General features: G+C 40.7%; 1 protein-coding gene and 1 long non-coding RNA gene across 4 annotated transcripts in view; one reads left to right on the top strand and one right to left on the bottom strand.

Annotated features, from left to right (window-relative positions):
* Positions 1-25,660, bottom strand: part of GRPR (gastrin releasing peptide receptor) — a 38,421-nt gene extending 12,761 nt beyond the window's left edge. Inside the window, exon 1 of one of the 2 annotated variants that reach the window (XM_019823588.3) lies at positions 22,849-25,660. In XM_019823588.3, coding sequence (XP_019679147.1) covers positions 22,849-23,261 — 413 coding nt within the window. In that variant the 5' untranslated portion in view covers positions 23,262-25,660. The remainder of the gene's footprint in view (positions 1-22,848) is intronic. The other variant, XM_004000306.5, reaches the window with a different exon arrangement.
* Positions 673-21,821, top strand: LOC123383264. 2 transcript variants are annotated; one of them, XR_006592838.1, is made up of 3 exons: positions 673-5,893; positions 7,718-7,887; positions 17,449-21,821. It is a non-coding gene; the product is annotated as an uncharacterized LOC123383264 (long non-coding RNA). The 2 variants fall into 2 exon arrangements; XR_006592837.1 differs by lacking the exon at positions 17,449-21,821 and having other exon boundaries at positions 673-4,764; positions 4,857-5,893; positions 7,718-8,277.
* Positions 25,661-26,050: the final 390 nt, after the last annotated feature.

Below are 26,050 nucleotides of genomic sequence, written 5' to 3'. Positions count from 1 at the left end.
TTTCTTCTGGTTTAGACAGGAGACACCACGGGGGGGGGGGGTCTTGTTTAGGAGTGATGGCTGGTTGGACTGGGGTGGCTACTTAATCTAAAGCAGCCAGTGAACTGCCTGTCCAGCTACTAAAGAGCCTCTCTGTCTCTTGAGCATTTAAACTGAAAAAAATGAGAGGATGTAGTCATGTAGTCAATAACAGATGCTGGAAATAAAAGATTTTGATGCCAAGGAAGGGACTGGGCATATTTTAACCGTGTGCAAGATGAACGAGCAGCATAGGTAGACTGAGAGAAAGAGAAAGAAAGAGCCAGACATAAAAGCAGAAGCTGAGATGATGTGGCCCTAAGTCAAACAGAGGGTCCTTGGTTTCTGGCACATGAACTGCTTTGGAATGTACCAGAGGTCTCCTGTTAGAATCTTACAATTCTCCCATTCCCTTTTCACCTGAGTTAGTCTGAGTGGCTTCTGTTCTTTGTCAACAAAAGAGCCTTATCTAGAACAGTTAGACATGACGGACATTTAAAGTTATCATCAGGGGCGCCTGGGTGGCTCAGTCGGTTGAGCGTCCGACTTAGGCTCAGGTCATGATCTCGCAGTTTGTGAGTTCGAGCCCCACGTCGGGCTCTGTGCTGACAGCTCAGAGCCTGGAGCCTGTTTCAGAATCTTTGTCCCCCTCTCTCTCCATCCCACCCCTGCTTGCGCTCTGTCTCTGTCTTTCAAAGATGAATAAACATAAACAAAAATTAAAAAAAAAATAAAGTTATCATCAGATTTATTTCCAGTATCGTTTCACATACATCACCCCCTATTTGCTGCCCTCTGAGAGAATGAGCTGTCAACTTTAATTGTACCCAAGAGATAGACTAGTCCATGGTCTGTTCCTAAAGTCTCCACTGCTTTCCTGCCTTCCTCCTTTCTTTCTGCCCAATCCCAGAGTCTCCATACATCTGAATCCTGTCCTTTCAAATTCCAGTTGATAAGTATCATCTTGATAAAGATTTTGCTGCCCAATCTAGGCTTCCATGATTCCTGTTCTTTCTCCTAACCTGTCTAATTTCATGACAGGATTATTGATTCCTTTCACATAATGCTTGCTATGCACCGTCTTGAATTGTTTGCTAGCTTTCCGTGGGTATGTCTTTTCTACCTGACTTTCTAATAAATGTCCTGAGGTTAGAACATCTTTTTCTCTTCTCTTCCTTCCGTGTCACTAAAAATGTTCCAGGTCCCTTGTTCTGCATGCCACTTACTTCAAAGCAGAGGCTCAGTGCATACTTGCTAATTAATTGATAATAATGTGTCTTGCAGGTGTGTCTCTTATTTCCAACTTCTCAAAAATGAGAGTAGATTCACTTTTACAAAGTTAGTAAAATTCATTCTTCCACAGACTGACAGATTCACTCCTGATACCATGGGCCTCAAGACAATTGCTCCCCACTCCTGAAAACATCTGTGCACCATTTTTCCTATGCAAACATTGGAAAGGTCAAAAACATTCTGTGGAATGAGAGTAATGTCTCAAAGAGATTTTTGGCAAGTAGAAGTAGCCAGCTCCCACATCCAGGTTGGAAACCTTTGCCCACAGAAAAGTATGCCTTTTATTCAAATATGGGCACTTTGTTTATTTTTAGGGACCCAGCATTTCAGCCTTCATTTGTAATTACCTATTGAGGTCTGTAGGAGTTGTTGAACAACACTATTTTCAACTCTCCTGATGCACACTACTTGTGGCGGACTGAGGTGAAGAGAAAACTAAAGTAATTAAACGGTCTCTAGGTAATTGGCACATCGGCAGCATTTAAATTAGAATCCTAATACCTAATCAGATTTGACAAGAGTATTAAACATTGGTTCTATTTTCTCCTGAGAATAACACCAGGGACTTTTCTGAAGAAATGTGAGGCATTAGCTGACTTGTAAAATGACTATAATCCAGAGTCATGGAGTCTTCTCTCTCTTTGAGCATTTTTGCAAATGGAGAACTTGCTGATCCTTGGTGCCCATCCAGCCATTATCTTTAAGTGTGTAACAGATTATGTTATTCCTTCCTGTTCTTCTCTCCAGGCCAAATAACTCCAATGCTCTTTTCACTCCTTCTTAATATACTCCAGTCTTCTCTGGGCTCTAATGTGGACTTGGGAGCAGGGCTTCCTAATGGTGATTCTACCAACTAGATTTACGGTCTTGGACAAATCATGGGCTCTTTGCACTTCAATATTCTCATCCCTTAAAAGAAGATCATAACCACAACCTTCAATGATTCTGGCAAAAGTGATTAAACTGCTGAGGAAGAGGTTTTAGGGGAATAGGATGTTCACATAGTCTCAGAGAGTCTCCCTATAGACTACTATCTACCCGCAAAGAGGAAAATGTACCTTTATGTTGGGGAGCTCCAAAAGTCACCCCTTTAACCAAGTGGTCAAATCCAGAGTGAGCTTCTCTGATAGTCCAAGTAGGCACAAGGTCTAGGGCCCATGATACTTGTAGGAGTTTAGAAAAGTGTTTTAATTTCTTTTAAAAACCAGAAGAAAAAAATGAATACAATGCATCTTGGATTATATTTATCTTTATGCTGAAATAATTATAAAATAGAATTCTTAATATTTTTTTTTTGCGGAGAAAGGGTCCTATAAAGGTAAAAATACCAAGGGCCCATGAAATTCATAATTTGGCCCTGATTTAATTTAGCATCACCAATAATGGGACCATCTGAGATCATGTGCCTCCTGATATAATGCAATGGGATAAACACAACATTGCCAATACAGTTGTCTTGCTCCAAATTTTTAATCTGAATCTGTATATGAAGAAACAATCAGACAAATCCAATTCTGGCACATTCTACAAGATAACTGGCTTAGAGTCATCAAAACAGTCCACATCATTTTTTAGAAGAATATAGGGGAGTTATTGTTATACCTCAAAGGAGATTAAAGAGGTATAATAAGTAATCCTTTTCACAATATATACATACAGCAAATCATTATGTTATGCCTCTTAAACTTATACAATGTTATGTGTCAATTATATCTCAACGACACCAGAAAAACAAAATATAACAACCTAATGCAATGTACATACCGTAATTTGATCCTGGATTTTTTTAAAAAAGGTAATAAATTACATTTTTTTGGGAAAATGTGGGAAATATGATTACATATTAGATTCTATTAATGAATTATTGTTAATTTCAGTAGGTGTGATAATGGAATTGGGGTTGTGCAGAAGAGTGTCCGTGTTCTTAGGAAACACACCGAAATAGGAGTGAAAGGTCAGGATATTTGTACCTTACTTTCCAGAATTCAACAAAATAAAACAAAACAAACAAATATGTGTATGTCTCACACTGGAGAGCAAGAACAATGTCTAGGGAATGCTAATTGTTGAATGTGGGTGGGTATTATACAGAAGTTCATAAACAAGGGAGAAAACATGCTAAAATACAGAATTTTAAAAAAGATAAAAGAGTAAAATAACAATTTTAAAACAACGTGTTATATATTTTATTGACTATAAGCCCTTTTGTCATCAGAAAAACTTTATTATAATTATAATGTGACTGAATATGTCATGTCTGATTAGTGCCTATACTAGGAATGAGGGAATTGTCTTTTTTGTTATATTCATATTGTTCTCTTGGGCTTGCAATTTTAGTATCATCTATAATCTGTGGGGTTTTGTTTTGCTCTGTTTTGTTCTGTAGGAATATTTTTAGGTCACTTGTCCATTTGGGGAGGTTAGTTTAATTAAAACTAGATCATACAAAAAAACAAAACAAAACAAGATACACAGCAATCTGCCAAACCTCTCCGAAACCTGAAAGTGCAGGGAAGAATAGGGTGCCATTGTTGAGCCTTCTATATGGTGGGACCTGTTCTCCTGCCACCCGAGCTGCGCGTGATAAGGGATCCTCTGATGTGGACTCGGGGAGAGAGTGAGCCTCAGTTTGGACACTACATATTACCAATATTTAGTTCATCTTTTCTTTTAAATAAAAAATCAATATAAATATAAGTTTTGAAGCTTTCCTCCTTACCTGTTAGATCAGGTTGCACCTCTCCTAGAGGGCATGAACCCCACTTTGTGGTCCGTTATCCAATAAGATACTTTCCGGAAAATTTAGCAAGTGTTTCAGGGAGTTTTCTAAGAGTCAGCAGCTGAGACTTCTCTCCTTGCCCTGGGAGGAAGCAAGCTTTAAACTCAGGTGAAGGCAGAGGGTCATGATCCATATTATAAAGTGTAGTCATACTTTTTCTTTTTCTCATTTTCTTCAGAGAAAGATCAAGACACAGATCGTGGATCCACACAGGTCCATCTCAGTAAAGTCCTGAAGTTTGTGAACTGCAATTCCCCCTCTATTGTGTTCTTTCCCTGTAGGCACATATGGTTTCCCTGAGAGCAAACCCTGCTTTGGGGAGGGGCGTGCATAGCAGTCATTCCCTCTGTAGTTTGGCTTGACGTCAATGCGATCACTTTCCCCGCATGGAAAGTCCGACCTCTGATTGTAGAAAGAAGGATCTCTTTTGTTTATTCCAATAAACAAGTTTTGTTTATTCCTCCAGCAGATGGAGGAGCCACTGGAGGGGCAAGGGCTGCAGGCAGCCACACTTCTATTTACTTCTTCAAAGGCTTACTTTGCAACTACCATGTGGGAAGTTCTTTCTTGCAACAGATTGAAGAGGAAGAGTATTGTGTACCTGGGTTTCAATTAGATTGATTCTGTTAACGACAACAGTAGCTAAAACTTGTGGGAGACTTACTATGGATCAGGTAACTATGTTATGAGCTTTGTTTAAATTATCACTGTTTTATCTTCATAACAATTCTCTATAGTAGGTACTAATATTATTGTTCTTTTACAGATGAAGAAACTGAGGCAAAATAACTTTTCCAAGGCCATTAGTGCCAAGCATTGGAGACAAGATTTGAGCCCACGCAGGCTTCTTCCTATCATGATGATCCTGTGGTTGACCAGGCAGCCTGGGCTTTCTGGTGTAGAGGAGGAAAAATAATTTTCTCTCTGCTGTTCTAGGTTCTTGGCCGAGACCCACCCACTCCCCCATAACAAAAGACAATTTAATAGGAGAAAAACAAATAGAAGTTTAATATCCTATATACTTCCTATACCCATAGGAGAGGCCCAGGAAAATGGAGGAACTCCCCCAGATGACCCAAGCCTCCATCTTAAGTACCATTTCCAGTTAAAGGCAAAGGAAGATGGGGGGACAGGTATGGGAGGTTAACCAGGAAAAGTATAGTAAACAAGAGTAAGATTGTCATGCAGATCTAAATCTTGGCCTTCTCCATAGGAGATAGGAGCTCCTAGAGATTTAGAGTCATCCTCTCCCTGGTACAAAGACAGAGACACCCTTACAGATGGAGATTTCCCTTATAAATGGAAATGTCTCTTACCAAAAGGATAACTTTGATTAGGGTTTTCAGAGCTTGTCCTGTGCCTGCTGTTTCTTAAATAATCTGCCTAAAATAATCCTCATGCCAAAGAGGCACATTTTGGGGTAGCAAATTCTTCTCCTTTTTGCTGGCATTGAAATTAAGGGAGAAAAGCAAAGAAATGATTAGAATGTCTGTTCCCTACCTACTGCGTCCATGGTGAAAGCACCGTGTTTCCAGACAGGCACAAAAGTCCTTTCTTCCTTGAGTCTGTTACACTGAATCTCGGGACTCTTTCACTGCCGTATACACACCCTGACCCCCTGTGGCCTGCGCCTAGAGTGAGGTCCAAGCTCTCTCATAAACTCAGAGACCTCAGGGCCTAAAGAGGCCATCCGAATGAGACTTTGGAAGCAAGCTGAAAACGGCGTCAGGGAAGCTCTACAGTCCAGAGGCTGGCACTAGGCTGGGGAAGAGGCGCTGTCGTGGGAAACGTTCGGAAGGGCAGGTACTGTTGGCATATGGGGGATGGAGAAGCTGAAGTATAAAATGAAAGAGAGAAGCAGACAATTATTGGACTTCTCTGGCAGAAGCAGTTGGGCAACTATTGACCCTTGGGCCCAAAGCAGGTTTCAGCAGGATGACCAATTCCAAAGCTCAGGGCTAATCCTGTAAGGGAATCCGTCAGAAGGGGTGGAAGCAGGATGAAATATTACAGTTGCCAGTGGATATGTTTAAACTGACCAAGGAGCAGTAACCCAGTTAGATTTCAGTAGGTGTGCAAACATCCTGGCACAAGTTGCTCGGAGGCCATTCCTCAAAAATGTTATGGATGGAAGAACATATATTTATAACTTGTTAGACTTTTTCAGCAATTTATGAGCCAAAAAGTTTGAAGAATGTTTATAAATCTCACTTGCAAGCTGTAGTTAGACATAACCTGCATTTACTCTACTGAGTAACACAAAAGAGAGCAGAGAGTGGGGAAAAATCACAAAGCCAGAGAAAAATCACCCATGCTCTAGGGTAGAAGGTAAAGTAGACTCGGGGTAATAAATTGTCTTCCTAAATTGTCATTCACCCCCAAACAGACCCTGAGACGGGGATTTAGGCGCAAGTAGTTTGGGAGGGGATCCCAGGAAGCACAGGGAGGGAATAGGGAAGTGGGACAGGGAGGGAATGGAAGCCAATAACGAGTACTACTCCGGGCAACTGGAGCACAGGCCTGCTGGGGACCCCTTGAGAGACTGGTGAGCACATTCCAGAACTGTGCCACCAAGGGGTGAGGAAGCTGAGGTGTTTCCCATTGATTCCCATCTCTCTCTGGTTGAGGATGGTCTTCTAGTGTTAACTCTGGAGTGCTCCCCCTGCCCCAAACCTTCCCATGGCCAGATATCACTCTCACTCAGAGAGAAACAGCCAACCCAGCTGTGTAAGTGACCTCCAGGGAGTGCGAGGGATATGGGTATGCCACCAATAGTGACCGATATGTAAATTCTTCTCCCGGTCCTGTCAGTTTCTCAAGCACATATACAAAAAAAGAAATATCAGGGACAATATTAGTTTTTAAATATACTTCAAATTATTGGAGATAAAAATAGAATTTAAAAAATTAAAAAAAAATTTTAATGAAAAAAAATTTTGTATTAAGTTTATTTATTTTGAGAAAGAGAGAGAGAGAGCACAAGTGGGGGAGGAACAGAGAGAGGAAGAGAAGATCCCAAGCAGGCTCTGTGCTGACAGCACAGAGCCTGATGTGGGGCTCAGATTCAGGAACTATGAGAACATGATCTGAGCCGAAATGAAGAGTCAGACGCTCAACCAACCGAGCCACCCAGGCACTCCTCTTTTTTTTTTAAATAAGAATTATTAAAGCTCAAAAATACCATCATGGCACATGAGTCATTGCGTCTAATTATAAAAATTTAACAGCACTATATTTAAATAACCTTTTGTGAGAGGCTTTGTACATGGTGAAATGTTGACTCAGCTTTGTAGCTTATTGGGTCCCCTGGCCCAGAAGGTTGATCCTGGCAGTGTTAGAGAGTTATACCCGTGTGGTGAAGGAGCCCACCACAGAGAGAGAGAGAGGGACGGGATGGAGACTGGGAGCCCTGCATTCTACATCCACTTCGATAATTAGCTATTTTTGCATAGCGTGCTGTCTCAGTTTCCTTTTCTTTACTTTAATGTTACTTATTTTTATTTAAGAAAAACTTATACAGCACTATGTTCGGGGTATAGCTCTGAACACTTACCGCGGATTAACTTTCTGAATCTCTTATATCAGTGTAAGGAAGTAGGTACTACTGCTGTCATCCTCTACTTACAGGTGGAGAAACTGAGGCACCAAAAGTGAAGTAAGTCACCCGAGGCGACACAGCTACCAAGTGACAGAGCCAGAGTTTGAACAGAGGTCCTGAGTCCAGATCTTAAACTATGAGATTTTCAGATCTCTACTTCATCTGTGAAATGGAACTAATGATATCAACCTTGCTCACTGTAAGGAGGGGCTAAATGAGGTGTTTCAAAAGCACTTTGAAAACCAGAAGCACTATCTAAATGAAAGGCTACTGCATTTCATGAAAAGAAAGGACTGTCCACTGATTATCAACTGGTTGAGATTTCAACAACATCCTCTCAGCAACCTTATGAACTTTAAATAACAGTCATGCTAATTACATTCACTCTTTTGACTAGGAATTCTAACATTTCAAAAAGAAGCCAACACATTATTTCATTTCACCATTTCAAAAGTTACAATAGTCCTATATGATATCTTAAAAGTAAATACCCTTATCCCCATTTTACAGATCAGAAAACTGAGACCTATAGACTGATTTGCCCAAAGTCACACAGTTGACAATTAGAAGAGCCAGGGCTCAAACTCAGACATCTTTCCAAATTTTGTTTTTAATGTTTATTTTATTTTGAGAGAGAGACAGAGTGTGAGTGGGGGAAGGGCAGAGAGAGAGGGAGACACAGAATCCAAAGCAGACTCCAGGCTCTGAGCTGTCAGTGCAGAGTCCAATGCAGGGCTTGAACTCACAAACCGTGAGATCATGACCGGAGCTGAAGTCAGAAGCTTACTGACTGAGCCACCCAGGTGCCCCTCAGACATCTTTTCAAATTCAATGCTTTTGAATTTGTCTTCACTATGAATAGTGCTCCACTAAATGTGACCTTCAAAAATTAATAAAAGAAAGAGAAAAAAATACAATGAAAGAAAGAAGGAAGCGGGGGAGGGAGGACAGTTGCTGTTTAATAGGTAGGGAGTTCCAGATTGGGAAGATGAAACAAATTCTGGGGATGGATGGTGGTGAAGGTCACACTACCATGTGAATGTACTTAATGTCACAGAACTGTACACTTCAAAATGATCAAAGTAGTAAATTTTATGTATATTTTTCCACAACAAGCAGAAGGAAGGAAGGCAAAAGGAGGGGGGAGGGACGGAAAGAGAGAAGAAAAATTTGTAAGTTTGTCACCATGCAACTTTGGGGGCATCTTAAGAATCAACTGAAAAAGTTTGCTTTGAGTCAGCAAAGATATCATCAAGGAAGGTGGTCTAGACAGTTCATTTGAATGACTTTTTTCAGTTAAACATTTTAGTAGAAAAGTGCTAACAGCGTTTTCCCAAGAGATCTCTTATGGCCCAAACACTTCCTATTTCTCTAACCATTTCAAGCCCAGAAGAGTTGCTGGAGGTACTGAGGAGATGATTCTCCCTGAGCACAATTCCCCTTTTGAATACTTTTAAAGGGACTTGCTTAACATGAAGTCACTTGCTTACATGAAAAGACCTTAGAGGAGGCAGCACCAGGCGCGACGGTGAAACATTCGGAGGAGGTAGGGAGAAGAGCAGAGCCTGGTCACATCTTTACTCCCCCGTGAGCAGCGGGAAGCCTCTGCCCCCATGCCCATTATCCATGTGAGCTGGAATCCAGCTCAGCCTTGATTTTAAACTCTCTCATTTTCTTCATTTATACAACTGTTAGTATCACAGAGGACCCAGGGCACACTGGAAAAGACACATATCTTAAAGATGTGTGGTTGGTTTGACCACATATCTTGATCAATTTTTGATCTGAAAGCAAATGTGCATATGACAATGCCTCATACTTTAAAGCACCACACAGCTGTCTGATTCTTATTATATTGTCTTGATTAAATCCCCTTGGAAATCTGTCCTGGCTGACTGGACAGGGGTCATGGATTCCCCTAGGTCCTACTTTGATATTGTAATAGTGACGTAATGGGACAGAGGGTAGCTGTACTTGTGGTGAACACAGCATAATGTTTAAACTTGTCAAATCAGTAAGCTGTACACCTGAAACTAAGGTAACATTGTGTGCCAACTCTACTCAAGTAAAAAAAAAATAGTAAACACCCACTGCTGAGTGACTGCCTCAGCAAACACCCACACACTTCTACGTCAGGGACAGCAAACACCCACACACTTCTACGTCAGGGACAGCAAACACCCACACACTTCTACGTCAGGGACAGCAAACTAAGGATCTACTGCCCACATCTGTCCCTCTGCTTGCTTGTTTTCATATGGTCCATGAGCTAAGCATACTTTTTACATTTTATTTATAAAGTTTATTTATTTTGATAGAGCAAGAGAGCACGTGAGCAGGGGAGGAGCAGAGGCGGGGGGGCGAAGAGAGAGAGAGAGAGAGAGAGAGAGAGAGAGAGAACCCCAAGCGGGTTCTGCCCTGTCAGTGCAGAGCCCAATGCAGGGCTTGATCTCACGAACTGTGAGATCCTGACCCAAGCCGAAACCAAGATTTGGACACTTAACTGACTGAGCCACCCAGGCGCCCTAGTTTTTATATTTTAAATGGTTGGGGAAAAAATCAAAAGAAAAATCAGGAGTGCCTGAGTAGCTCAGTTGGTTGAGCATCCCACTCTTGGTTTCGGCTCAGGTCAGGATCTCACAGTTGGTGATTTTGAGCCCCACATCTGTGCTACCTGTGTGGAGCCTGCTTGAGATTGTCTCTGCCCCTCTCTCTCTGCCCCTCCACCACCTGCTCTCTCTCTCTGTCTCTCTCTCTCTCAAAATAAATAAATAAACTTGAAAAAGAAAGAAGAATCACATTTTGTGACGTGAAAAGTACATGAAATTCAAATTTCAGTGTCAATAAATAGGTTTTTACTGGAACACAGCTATGCCCATTTACTTACATAATACCTATGGCTGCTTTCATGCTATAATGGCCGGTTGAGTGGTTCCAACAGAGACCTTATGGCCCACAAAGCTGAAAATATTATCTGGCCCTTGACAAAAAATGTTTACCGGCACCTGGCCTATGTGCACTGAATGTGTGAACATGGCTAGCATTCTGTTGTTCTCTTGCCTGTTCATACCAAAATTGTTGGTTCCTTCTTTAAATGGAGGAGAGAGCCTGTCTTCCATTTCGCATGGCACTCTGCCTGTTAGGCTTATTAATTTGTGATAATGAAGACAATAGGCCACTGACCTTTGCTGTTGGTTTTCCAGTATCAAACACTCATTGTTTAGGATGCTTAGTGACCTTATCAGCAAGGTAAGTACGAATTTAGTATCTCAGGCTCTGCCTGACACTATGGATATAAAAGTCCGTGACCATTAAGGATTTAAAATTCTGGTTGGGGAAGCAGGCTATACCCAGGTAAAGCCCTCAAAGAACAATAGAATGATATTTACCTATTACATTCCCCTTTGTGAGGCACTCTCAGAATAGACAATGCTGGGTCAGTCTATGAAGTGCTTTTATCATGGTCAGACATATGAGTACATGTTTAAGGACGAAGCTGTTTTCTATATAATTATGGAATAGAAAACTTAGGAGTCATCAAGTCCCATTTCCTTCACATATGGAAGAGGAAACTAGTGCCCACAGAGGTCCCATGGTTGGTTAGCTGAGAACCAAGACTAGAACCTGGGTCTCTGGATCCCCAAGTTAGTTATACTTGACTATAGCACTTCAGAGTCTCAGGTCTTTTTAAAGCACCAGTAAAGGATGCTTAAAACTAAATATTTACTACACTTCTCTTCATCCCATATGACATGTTTTCCTCAAACCATCATTTTAACCTTTAATTTCACCTCTGCTGACAAGCTAGGAAAGAAAAGATGCCAAATTCTGATTTTCCTGTTCTCCTGTGGTGTTGCCAATCATTTAACGTGGAAAGGGAAAAGAAAATAATGAAATTCTTAAAAATCTGTTTTGATTGCCTTTTCTTTAGAAAGAAACAAGCGTTTCCCATATGCTCTCATGGAGAAACAACCGTAATTTTGTTTTTACATCAATTTTGTATTGTTTTTTGTGTGTTTAACGTATTTCTCATAACAGAGGCCTGACCCTGGTATGAAACTGCCTGATAATCAAACAAAACAACACAAAACAAACAAAGAACACCACCAATGGGAAAAAAAGAAATCGTGAAAAGCTTGAAGTTAACCTGTAGTTATTCTATTTATATGTACACAACATAAAGAAATAAGTGAGTCACATGGACATATTATTATTGTCACAATAAGTTCTTCTCACACTGGAAATAAATGTCTTTATGTGCTGCACTTCGCATTTTCTCCCTACCTCTTTCCTATTACCACTGGCCAATTGGTCTGCGTACAATACCAAAAAAGAAAAAAAAAAAAAAAGAAGAAAAGAAAAAAAGAAAGAAAAAGAAAAAGTAATAAAGAAGTGAAGTTTAAAGAAATGTACCTAGGAACATTTTGGCTCTTGGCTTCCCACGAAGTTTTAGCTGTTCTCAATCACTGCATAACTAAATGTTGGCTCTAGCTCCCGCATATTGGGGCTAAGAGTCCTGGCTTGGTTGAAAGATCCCAGAGGCTTTGATGTCCCTACAATATTTGGCAGGGCCCACTGCTGCAGGCCTCAGCTGAGACTCCTCACTTACTCACTTTGAAGTTAGCCAGAGCTCACTTCTCTGAATCTAAATTGCTGAGTTAATTTGAGGCTATGAATGCTGATCCTACAGGTCTGGCTAGGGAGTTCTGTACTCTTCTTTAGAGGAACTGTGATATGGAGAGTTTTGAGGGCAGCAGACCAGGTCTTTAAGAGAGGTGGTATGGGATTTTCCACCTCTGATAACAGCAGACTAGCTTGTTGCTGAGCAACTCTCCTAACATAAAAGTTAGAAAATCTCTTTGAAAACATCAGAGAAATACCAAGGCAGTAAGGATTCAAGGGGCCAAAATCCTGGAGAGGAGGGTAAAGGAATGAAGCTATTGTTCAGCATCATTTTCCCCTTAAAGCATTTGTTAAGTTTCAATCAGCAGCAGAGACATAAAGCTGAGTGGAGCTTCCAGCAGTTTTAGAAGGAAGGAGGTCAATAAATGGAGTACAAGGGCCACCAAGGAGAGGAGGCCAGGTAAACACCCCAGGCTTTCAGTTCAGATTCCCAAAGGGGTAGACCCCAGGAGGAGGGATGAACCAATTCTCACAAAGACCAAAGCTCAGCCTCCAATCTGCACGGTCCCCAGTTGGGTCAGGTATACTGCCACCTAACTGCCTGCAAGAATCAAGAGCTAATCTTTTCTGGATGATAATAACATCCAGAGCCTCAAATTATTTACAATTCATTATATACAAAATCAGGTAGTCAAACAAAATTGCCTCATATACCAGGAGGCAAAACAAGATGGCCAAAACACAGGAGAAGAAAATCAATAATAGAAACAGGCTTATAGAGTTACCAGAGAGGGATTTCAAAATATACTGGGACTAATTCAAGAAATTAAAATGGAAATTCTAGAATTGCAATATACCCAAACTGAAGTTAATAATTAAATGGAAGCTTCAGAAGCAGACTAGACACAGCTGAAGAGAGGATTTGTGAGCTGAAAATGGCCAGACTGAAGTACAGTGAGAAAAAAGGCTGGAAAATAAGGAAAAAGGAGAAGGAAATTTATGGGACATGGTGAGACGGTGAAACGAAAATGTGATTAAAATAGTTCCCAGTAACTGAGGCCTGACCCTAGTATGAAATTTTCTGCCTCAATAAAAGCAAAAACAACCAAAGGAGGAAGAAAACTTGAAAAGCTTGAAGTTAACCTACAGTATCCTATTTATATGAAGACAGCATAAAAAAGGAGAGGAAAAAGAGAATGAGACAGAAGCAATATTTGAAGTTGTAATGGTTGAGAACTTTACAAAACTGGCTAAAACTTCAAGCCACAGATTTAAGTAAAGCTATGAATCTCAAGCAGGAAAAATACAAAGAAAACCACTTAAGTGCATCACAGCAATGCTGCTGAAAACCAAAGATACGGGAAAAAATCTTAAAATCAGTCAAAGAAAAATCAATAATTTTGAAAAGCAACAACAAAACTGACATCTGTCATCACAGTAGAAATCAGAATACAATAAATGGCAACTTCAAAGTGTGAAAGAGAACTGCCGGCTTAGAATTCTATGCCCAGTGAAAATATCCTCCCCAGATTACATCAAATAAAGGCATTTTCACACACAAAAATAGAAAATGTATCCCCATTAGACTTAACACTGAGTGAAACATTGAAAGGCATTCTTTGGACCGAAGTAAAATGATCTCAGATGAAGTGACAGAGACGCAGGAAGAAATAGCAACAGAAAAGGTAAATATAGGAATAAATTTAAATTTAAAGATAAATATGTGAGTAAATGTAAAAAAAACTAACAAAAAGTATGTAAAACAGTAAACATAATGAGTTGTGGGTTTTAAAATACAAAGAGAATTAAAATAGAAATAGTCCCTCCCCCCCCAAAAGGCAGGAGGGAATTAAAATAAAGTGTCCCTGGGTTGCGGTCCCTGAATTCTCCAGGAAGTGGGAAAGTACTAATTTATAGCAAATTCGAATAAGTCAAGGATACATGTTGTAAACTGTAGGGTAGCTCCTAAAAGAATGCTAAGAAGAGTTTATATAATTCAACTTATGGGGAGGGGTAGAATAATTAAAATATTTCATTAATTTAAAAGAAGGCAAGAAGGGAAAAAGGATAATGAAACAGGTGAGACCAATAAAAAACAAATAACAAGGTAGATTTAAATCCTGATACATCAGCAAAGTCAAATTTATCAGAGTGTCTGTGTTAATAGAACAGAAACCTGTAGCCAAATTACAAAGAGCAAAGACATTTGTTTAAAGTCACACATGTTATGCATACCCACACAATACCAACATGGATGAAGAAAATTTAAAACATAATACAAAGGCATCCATGGCAAATAGGTTAATGGGGATCATCAATTAAATGAGTATATAAGATTACTCAAGGCACAAAACTTTAAATACTGTGAAACTGTATGGCCCATATAGGAAAGAAATTTGATACTGGCTTTCTCAAATAGTTTTAAACATTTTATAATAATCTAAACATACATGACATAACCAGTAATGAGTTATGGAGCTGAAATAAACTTTTATCTTTTTTTAATGTTTGCTTATTTATTTTGAGAAAAGGGGAGAGGGGCAGAGAGAGAAGGAGAGCAAGAATCCCGAGCAGGCTCCGCAGGGTCAGCGCAGAGCCCACTGTGGGGCTTAAACTCACAAACCATGAAATCATGACCTGAGCCAAAATCAAGAGTCAGATGCTCAACTGACTGAGTCACCGAGGCACCCAGAAACTTTTCTAACCTCTCATTAATAGTAAGTCAATTTTACAGGGCGCCTGGGTGGCTCAGTCAGTTGAATGGACAACTTCGGCTCAGGTCATGATCTCGCAGTTCGTGAGCTTGAGCCCCACATCGGGCTCTGTGCTGACAGCTCAGAGCCTGGAGCCTGCTTTGGATTCTGTGTCTCCCTCTCTCTCTGCCCTTACATAGCTAGTGCTCCCTCTCTCAAAAATAAAATAAAAACATTACAAAAAAATTTTTTTTAAAAGTCAATTTTAATCAACCATGTGACAAGTCTGACTTGTCTTTCTAATTTCTCTATAGAAAAGATTATCACTGGGGCGCCTGGGTGGATCAGTCAGTTAAGTGTCCAACTCGTTGGTTTCAGCTCAGGTGATGATCTCACGGTTCGTGGGATTGAGCCCCAGGTAGAGCTCTGTGCTGACAACATGGGGCCTGCTTAGGATTCTCTCCCTCTCTCTCTGCCATTCCCCTGCTCATGCGTGCATGCTCGCTCTCTCTCAAAATAGATAAATAGACTTAAAAAAAAAAAAAAGGAAAGAATATCACCAAACCATTGTGATTTTAAAAGGAGACAAATGAGGATGAAGTCAAAATATCTGAGAAAAGAAGTGTGATGGACATGTATCAGGCAGTTAATTAATAGATATTATGTTTTCTGGATTTTGTGATGTTTGTTGAGTTTATCAACTTATTTAAATTTGTAACACTGTGATTTCCAAATCTAACATGTTTCTAAATATTTTCAAACATTCACTGCTCTACTTAACTTTTTGTTCATAATTTTACTTGTTTTTTCTTAAAAGCCATCCTCCAAACAGTTCCCATAAAACCTGGATAAGGTCTTGTCATCTAGAGTTAGAATAACTGTTCTACTGCAGTCATTTGTTAACCATCAAAGGGAATGAACATGATTCACAAACCATAATCCAGCATTTCTGGTTCTCTGAGTAAGACCTACCAGAATTCATTCATTTCTTTATTCCTTCCTTCATTTTCCATCCACTCAGGTATTCAACAAACACTTATCAAGCATCTACTACAGGTTAGGGACTGTTTTAGTATCAGAGAATATGCCAGTGAATGAGATAGCCTCCCATTTTGTGTGGGGGTTATATTTCTAGTGGTAGAAGATAGACAATAAACAAGTAAGCAAATAAATGAACAAAATAATTCTCAAGAAAATAATACTGGATGATATTTACCTAAGAGAAATGAAGACATACCTCAATTCATAATCACCCAAAACTGAAAACAATCCTAATGCCCATTGACTGAAGAAGGGATAAACAAACCGTGGTATATCCATGCAGTTTAATACTACCTCAGCAATAAAAAGGAATGGGGGTGCCTTGGTGGCCCAGTCTGTTGAGTATCTGACTCTTGGTTTCAGCTTAGGTCATGATCTCACAGTTCATGGGTTCAAGCCCATGTCAGCCTCCACGCTGACATCACAGAGCCTACTTGGGATTCTCTCTCTCTCTCTCTCTCTCTCTCTCTCTCTCTCTCTCTCTTTCTCTCCTGCTCTCTCTCTCAAAATAAATAAACTTAAAAAAAAAAGGGATGAGCTACTGATACATGCAACAACATGAGTTGCAAGAAGCCAGACTTAAACAACTATACACCGTATAATGTCATTTATATGATATTTTGGAAAAGATCAGTCATTTCCAGGAGCTGAGGGTGGAGGAAGGAAGGGGGTAGACCACACAGATACAGGAGAGTATCTGGGTGTGATGGAAATGTTCTACATCTAGATTGTAGTGCTGGTGGTTTGTCAAAATTCAGAGAAATGTACACCTAAAAGTTTACTGTTTGTGAGTTACACCTCAGTCAACCCCAAAAAAGAAACTGGATGATGGAATAGCATTGGTCATTCCTTTAGACTGAGTGACCAATGAAGACCTCCTATAGAAACTGATGTTTAATGTGTAAAATGAACCAACAGCCTCTTAGAGGTTCCTAGGCAAATCAGATCTTTTCAAGTAGCAGCAAATATCAGATACTAATCAGCAGAATTTCAAAGTTGACTGTAGTAAACAAAATCCCTTGTTCCATTACGGGGAGGTAGAAAGAGAGGAATGGAGAAATTTTTTTCTTTTATTCTGCAAAACATGTGTTTTAATTAAGAGAGAATTTATGCAAACCCTACATACCAGGAGGATTTACAAGTGCAAAAATGCTAATTTAGTCTATTTTCAAAGGATGTTATTGACAAGTACAGTTCAAAAAACCTCACCAGGAAGCCCTTTCAGGCTATGCAGTATGTTTCATGATCAAGTTTGTGCTTTTTTTTTCTTCTTTTTTTTTTTTTTTTGCCTCCATTCATATTGAGTTGCCAGAAATAATAATTAATCACATAAAAGTCTAACACTTTAAAAGATAACATGTAAGAGACAAGGTCAAAATTCTTTTTTGCCCTTCTATCTGCAGCACTCCAGTTGAAAGAGCCTTGCATCTGCCCCGGGCACTCCAGAGTCTGCCAGGAGACGCCACAGATCTGTCACTGTGGGAACACACAAGTTGAGTCTCCTTTCCAGAGAGGCAGTGTATGCTTCAGAAAAGTCATACTGTGGAGAAGTTATGGACTGCTGGCTCATGTAAACCCCAACAGAGGGACTTTCTGGAAAAGATGCTTTGCAAGAAATTAAATTTTCTTCTCTTGTGCAAAAAAAGGCCAATGCCCCTGGAATCCGTGAGGCTGGGCCTCTAGAACATTAGTGGAGCATTTGGATCCCCTTAGAAGGGCACCACTGTGGAGTCACTCAGGTTATCTTCCCTCAGAATAGTAGGGTTTGAGATCAGTAGCTCCCGCTGTCCAGGGAAGGGAAATGGAATCAGACTCTGTGTTTTGATGGTTTCTGAAGAAAAGGTTCCATTTTCCCCGAAGGAACTGGGACTTAGAACGAGGAAAGCCAGGATTATAGTCTGACTGTACTCTGAACCTGTTGTGACAAGGTCAAATTCCATTTTTCGGTCTCTGTCAAACAAGGGTTTGAACTTCAAGATGACTTCTACTTGTTGCTGCTCAAACATCACCCAAGCTGTGGTTAGTGTCCTCTTACTAGAGGAGCTAGTAAGCTAGCTAGGAGGCATTTGATAATTGCCCATCTGAGGAATCCCTGATACTCTCAATGAGAGAGATCAGCTAGCATGGATCTTGGAAAGGAGATTTGGACCCCAAGACATAGAGCAAACTCTCTTCTTTCCAAGAGAACTTTCTGCAGTGATGGAAATGTTCTGTATCTGCACTGTCCAGTAGAGTCACATGTGGCTACTGAGCCTTTCACACGTGGCTGGTGTGACTAGGGAGCTGAATTTTTAGTTTTATTTAAATTAGATTTAAATTTAAATAACCACTGTGATTAGTGGCTAACATGTTCGACCATGTGACTTGAGATATCAGGAAAGGTTGAAAACTACATTATCTCATAAATTCCTTGCAATGAATGCGAAGAATCTGTACTTCAAGACGTTTGCATAAATGCAACACTTCCCTGTTTCTTTCCACATTCCAAATCACAAGGGAGGGGAAAACTTATGAACTGTCTTTTCCATGGGATCAAAGAAGGATCACAATTACACTGGAACTCCTGTATACATCTACCCTTAGGATTCATTCTGCCAGCTCCATTCTAGCAGAAATAGCACTGAAAAATAATACTGAAGCAGGCACAATATAACGTGGGCATTATATGCTGTCAACATTAAATATAGCTTTAAACTTTCCATTTACTGGAAAAGAAAACACGAACTCTCCTCATCCTTCTCCTGTTGAGGGTCCAATTCAGGTCTTAAATTCCATGTACATAATACTGACGTGCCTAGTACAGAAATGGGCATCTGATAGGAAAGAGCAGTATGCAGAAAAATACATCCATCCATCCAACCACTGTCCATCCATCTGCCCATCCACTCAGCCATTCACCTGTCTGTTCATCTGTCCATCCATCCACCCATCTCTTCATCCCCCAAATCTATTTATAGAATCAGAAAGAATGGTTTTTCTCTCATTTACTCAAACAATGACAGCTTAGTAGAGAGGAAGAGGTAAGAAGCCGGTGACCGTGTTTTTAAACATTTTAAGGAGTATGCTTTCAGATGAATTCCAAAAGACAAGAATAATAAGAATGAGAAGAAAAGTGTGCATTAATTAACCATAATTTTAATTAACCAATAGTTACTGATCATACATTTGGTGCAAAGAACCATGTGAGGTACTGTGGAAGATATAAGGATGTGTAAGAAATCTATGCCCTCAGCATCCTTAATAATCTACTTGAAAAGTTAAAGCAATGAATATATAAGAGGCTAAAAAAAGACAAATGAGTGAAATACTTCAAAAGAGGAAGATGAAAGAAGTCACAAGATAGTTCATGTCTCAGATAATGAACTTTGTGTTTACAGTAGGGTCAGGAACTTTGGGCTAGAATGGTCCCACTTAGGGCTTTAAGGGGGAAGCTTGCCAAATTCCAAATGATAGGCAAGATGACAGAATTGAAAAACTTTGGAGAGACCTTAGAAATAATCAAGCTCAACTCTATTACTTCACAGATGATTCAACTAAGGTCAGAGTGTTAGTGACTTGGTCCGACTCCCTGAAATGGGCAGTAATGGCAGCAAAAAGCCTAAAAGGCAGGACTGTTGACACCCATCCCCAGCCCATACATCACACGGGGAGTAGAATCTTCTATGTAGGAAAGGAGAAAGCATTCTGGAGAATGTGCACAAAAGCATAAGCAAGGAAGCAGAGCCAGGAACTCATCAGTTTAACCACCAGGTGCATGTGTAAGGGGAAAAAACCATGAAAGGAGAGGTAGGGCAGGGACCAAAAGTAAAGGGGCCTGAATGCAAATCTGCAAATGGTCAGCTGTGTGAAACCCAGAATTCTGGTTTCTGGGACTGCCTTGAAGTCTCCCTTTGACACAGTGGCAGCAGTATCAACTTTTCCAGAAAACTGTTATTCCTTTCATATTAACAAAGATTCCAGTTTGCCTGGGGGAAGGGAGGACTGTAGAAGGGAGATTGGAACGAGCGCTGGCACTGCTGGTGAGCTTACAGGGGGCAGGGACGGATGATTATCACTATGCCCATTCACACCTCAGAAACCCTGATTCAGTAGATTTAGGGTAGCAGCCAAGAAGCTGTATGTTTTTTGAGCTCCCCAATGATTGGTGATGATCATCCAGTGTGGAGGGTCCTCTGGTTCATCCTTTTACCAACCTGTCAAATACAGACTAGCACTTTAGAAAACTCTTTGATGATATTTACTAAATATATGCCACCAGTGATCCAGTGACTCCATTCCCAGGCTGAGACCCAAGAGAAAGAAACACACATGTACCCCAAAAGGCATGAATAAGAATATCCAGAGTAGGCTATTAGCAGCCCCCAACTGGAAACAACCCAATGTTCATCAGTATTAGAATGGATACACAAACCGAGATATATTCATACGGTGGAATACCACACAAGAATTAAAAAGAACAAACCATTGCTATGTGCACCAACATAGATGACTCTCACAGACATGAGAAGCATAAGAAGTATGATTCTATTTATATGAGATTAACGAACCGGCAAAAATAATCTATGTTAACTGAACTCAGAATCGTGATTGCCTCTCTCTGGGGGTGGGTATTAACTGGAAAGAGACAGAAAAGAAACTCCTGGGGTGCCAGATATTCTGTATCTCCAGCCAGGTGGTGGTTACGTTGCTATGAAGACAGTGCAAATACACTGATCTATACACTTGTTCACTTTACTGTATATAGATCATACCTTGTTGAGAAAAAAGAGATTGTGTGTGTGTGTTTGCCCTGCCAACCTCACGACGTTATTATAAGACTCCAATAGCTTTTTAAAACGAGATAGACAAGTATAGTTTTATATTATTTAACTAGCTCAATACTTATTCTTGTTGAAATTGGTTAGATGCAGTACCTGTGATTCAGGTGAGCCATCAGCTTTCTCAAGCCTTTAGCAAAGCACAAAAAGTTAGTTACACGGAAGCTTATAGTAATTTCTGAACTTGGAAATTGGAAATTTCCGAACTTGGACACACAGTAACTATAAAGTTGCTGAGAGCACACTAGAGCTGCCAAAGGGTGCAAACTGGCTTTTGAAAGAGCCTTTCTGCCGATGGTCTGCTTTGAAAGCTCCCTGCAGCTGCATTTGTACATTCCACGCCCTCACTTTTCTCCCTGCCCACCCCCTCCCAACACCTCCGCACCCACCAACCCAGAATGCAAAATCTCCTCTTTCCGTCAAGAAAATGGTCCTCATCCCGAGGTGCCCTGCGCCACTGGTCATGAGCCACAGACAGACCTTCTGCCGGCTGGGGAGTTTGCCTGCCCCTGGATCAACGTGTGAAACTGCCTGTGGCCATTAGCACCTGGTGGGCAAACGCTCAGGTTAGAGCAAGCTGGACGTGAGCTGCGGGAACGGAGAAACCCTGTCTGGCCAGTCCGATGTGCAAACCTTGTCTCTGGGCTGTTATTTTTCCACCTTTGAAAATGAACAGTGTACTTCAGGCAGCTAAGTCTAAACACATGTCTACAAATACTGATAACACTATCTTTATTTGTCCATTACTTGACAAAGCCAGATCACCTGGGGACTGTTTGTTCCTCTACAAAATGAGAATCCACTATCGTATGTATTAAAATGTAGGACATTCTCTTCAGAGTATAAACTTTCAAGAGCTGCTTCTCTGTCTTTCCTGGTACACTCTCAAATCCGTGTGTATCTTTAACACCATATCATCCCGTGGATTTTAAAATAAAAATGTATAGGCTCTGGCTCAATGTTCCGGTTTTTCTTCATTTGACCATATGCTCCATGATGTTTCTGGAGTCTATCCATCACTGGGTCCGATTTCTAGAGCTCAGAGGTATGTAAGATATATGCAGCCACACGTGTGAACAACCTGCAGATATTTCCTGACTGGTTCATTCAAGCAAGAGTTGTTTACAGAATAGATGCTCGGTAAATGTTCAAAGACTGATGATGAATCTTTAAGAATGAATACATGTGAATTTGAAAGCAACATGTGCACACAAGAAATGCAGTTCACAGATATGAGTATTTCCCAGAATAAAACACTGGACTCCCTCCCCCCACTGAAAAAAAAAAACCCCAAAGGCACCGTATATGGAAGTACATCACTAAAGATATTAAAATTCAAAATCAGACTTGAATGGAGCTTTCTCAAGGAGAAAAAAAATCCACATCATGCTTATTTCACTAAAGAGATACTTAGAAAAACCAGCTCTCTGGTTACAAAGAGAGCCAAATACAAAATCAGCCGTGAGAAAAGTTAGTCTGAGGAAAAGAAATTTCAAGGAAATGCTGCTTATTTTCTCCTCTTGTTTATTTCTGAAAGCCTATTTTGAGGAAGAAATTCAGTGAGACTTTTCTGTTCTCTGATGACGTTGAATTGCTTCTAAGAAACATTTGCCTGGGGTGTAAACTCTATTAGGTGTGAGTTTTTTTTTTTCTTCTCACCACTCAATTAATTTTGCAGGGAGGGAGAAATTAGGAAAAGGCAACACTAAATCGATTTGTCTCCTGAAAATGAACGTCAATCTTATGCTCAGAATATTTTTTTTCTCATTTGTCCCCTTCTGTCCCACCACTCACTCACTTTTCTTTCTTAAACCAGTATGTCAAACTCGAGAAGTAATCTCCAGAAGAAAAACATTCCTGGGAGGGAATCGGAGTGTGAGTAGAACTTCCCTTTGTGCAAGCAGCTCTGTCTGCCCCAAGGTGGTGGCTCATTTACCAAGGCATCTATCGCCCTCAGAGAGAATGTGACTTTCCTCCAGAACTTACCTGTCCGCCGAGAGAGCCGTGAGGGTGAAGACAGACACCCCCACCGAGGTGAGCTGTATAAAGGGGATCAGCTTGCAGCCAATCCTGCCAAACAGCCATCTGTCGGCCAGGTACCTGCTGGCATCCACGGGAGCACATGTTACCAAGAGGAGCAGATCTCCCAACGCCAGACTGGAGATGAACAGGTTCGGCACATTTCGCATGGCCTTCACAGTACAGAAGATCTTGATCAGCGTGATGTTGCCGATGAGGCCTATCAGAATGATGACCCCATAGATTGCAGGGATGACATACAGGATCCCCGGGTGGAACCAGTCGTCGTTCATGGGGACATCTGCACTGTGACTGGAGATGTTGCAGTGCAAGAAGTGGTCCACTTCCAAGTTCAAAAGCAAACAATCACTTAGAGCCATCCTCTAGATTCTTTCCCACCTGAAAAGTGCTCTTAGATGCTGTTGCTTAACTTTGATTTTGCAGTTGGGTGAAGATGAGGATAAAAATCTATGCTGGGCTCTTTATCTTCTTTAATAAAAATAGAGTACATATACACTATAGCATTCAGAACTGTCTGGCACTATTTTGACGCTGGTGCTGCCGTGGTCTTCACTTGACCAATGTACTACATGTCTCTATTCAGTAAGTTAACAACAAAACAACAACAAAAATTCGGCCAGAAAGGGCTCAGAATTAAACCCACTCTGTACCAACCCTTTCTACCTCCATTCTAGTCTGAGTCTCCCTGGCTGCAGTTTACAAAGAACTTTTGGCCGTCTATTTTCATACGGCATTTCCTATCTTTCCTGATATTTAGAACCTGAAGGTTTAAAGTGGGTAGAAAAAAAACTGCACAGAGAAAGCCTCAAATCCTATAGGCAGGATGCTGTGCACGTCACTGACTTAACCAGCAAACAGCAGCTCTGCTGAGCTGAGGCTCTGAAGAGGAACCAGGGCTAAGTACAGACAGAGAATGCCAGCCCCCTGCTGGACACTTCAATCACTGCCCAGTAGCCTGCGCTCCCCAGATGAGAATCCACCTGCAGACTTTAACAGACACCCTCAGCTTCTCATTTATGATACAGCACCTACGGCAGTTATTTAATAAGCATTGCTAGCCCTCTGCAGGGCCCCGCAAATCTTGCTGGTACTATCCATGCCCGTGAATCTAGATAAAACTCACATCCCATTTTCTCATCTTTACCAATACATTAGAATGACATGTTAGGGTTGCTATAAAATGAGGTCAGTATCTGAATTAAATGCACACAGATGCACAGGATGTCCCCGTGTGAGCTGTCCCACCAGCCTTCCCAATGCCTCTTTGAATGGGGACTGCCACTGAGGAACAGTCGGCATAGGATTTGTGCCTTAAACCTTCAGTAACTGACATCTGGAAAAAGCAGAAGCAGAACACACACGCGCCCTTTCCCATAGCTTTCGCAAGCCGTTATTGTTCCCTTTACCAGGGGGAAATAAGATCAGGAGCCAGCTGCATTCTTAAATATCAGTAGCCTTTTCCAGAAAAACGGGATTTTTCTCACTGGATCTAAAAATTACATGAACTGGCGTTTTGATGCAGTTATTTGAAGTTTTTTTATTTGAATGCTTGCCATGTTTAATAGCAACTTTCCTCTTAAGTCCTGAGTAGGAAATTAACTGAAAAGGACTTACAGATAGAGTACCAAGGAATTGGGGAGTGGAAAGAAATAACTTAGACTTGGTGGGGGGCCAGAAAAGGCTTTACTGAGGAGGTACAACTAGATTTGAGTTTAGACCTTTAGCCAACAACTTACAAATCCATCACAAGGGTTTATCTTTAAGACTTAGGTGGAACCTGCTCTCCAGGTACATTACAGGAAGCCAGTTACCAACAGGCACTGTCATTGAAGGTTTGGTTTTTTGGGATCCATAAGGAGTAAGGAAGCTTGTACTTAACACCAGGCCAGAGTGCACCAAGAAAGACTCCAAGCACGTTGTCATGGCGACTTCCAGGGGCAGGTGACAACATTGAGATGCCTGCCATGCTCCTCCACAATCCAAAGGGCTGGCGTTCCTCTCAGCCAGCAGTCGGAATCTGCTGCTGCGTGCCTGGAGTAGGAAGAGCTACTCGGTGGACATCAGTGTCACCAGTAATGAGTCAATGACCATGAGCCTAGTGGTGTTGATTAGTTGCTAGCAGTATACCTTATGTAGTATATGGTTTCTGTGCTTCCGTCTTGGCTCCTTCAGGTAATGCTTTAGCAAGTTATGTAGGCAAGTTACTGGGTGTCTTAAACTTCAAGTTCCTAATCTGTAAAGTGGGGATAATTTGTGAAGTTAACTGAAATTATCCATGTTAAGATTCCATAGTATTTGGCACACAGTAAGTGCTCAATTAATACCAGCTGCTAGTACTATAACTGTTATTACTGTAGTGATTGAGAGAGATGATTGTTGTGGTTTTCCTTTGGAAAAGCCCAATAAAGTCAGAAGAGTGATCGACCTCGGATCAACTGGCAAAAGGTCCTATTCATACAGGTGAATCAGCAACCCTTCCATTTACTTGAAAGACATTGATCACACATCTGCCAGTTTTCAGGCATTGTGCAAGAGCTTGAGAAAAAGAATATGAAGATACATGTTATTACAAGATCCTTCACGATCCCAGGTACTCTAGCTCATAGTCAGAGCACCTGGTTTCAAAGAATAATGCAAGAAGGGTTTTCATATAGATTCTGCAAATGCTTCTGTTTGTTTTATCCTGATTAATCATTTTTCTTCTTGGAATTCATCACCACTAAACCAGCCCTACAAGAGATCCTAAGGGGGACTCTGTAAGTGAAATGTTACAAGGACCACAAAGTACCACAGACACCACTACAAGCATGAAACCTACAGACATCACAATGACTCTAAACCCATATCTCTCAATAATAACACTGGATGTAAATGGACTGAATGTGCCAATCAAAAGACATAGGGTATCAAAATGGATAAAAAAACAAGACCCGTCTATTTGCTGTCAACAAGAGACTCATTTTAGACCTGAGGACACCTTCAGATTGAAAGTGAGGGGATGGAGAACTATCTATCATGCTACTGGAAGTCAAAAGAAAGCTGGAGTAGCCATACTTATATTAGACAAACTAGACTTTAAATTAAAGGCTGTAACAAGAGATGATGAAGAGCATTATATAACAATTACAGGGTCTATCCATCAGGAAGA

Source organism: Felis catus, chromosome X, assembly GCF_018350175.1.
Source record: "Felis catus isolate Fca126 chromosome X, F.catus_Fca126_mat1.0, whole genome shotgun sequence".
NCBI lineage: Eukaryota > Metazoa > Chordata > Mammalia > Carnivora > Felidae > Felis > Felis catus.
The sequence above is the reverse complement of the archived record's forward strand: the minus strand, read 5'-3'. Positions and strand labels throughout refer to the sequence as shown.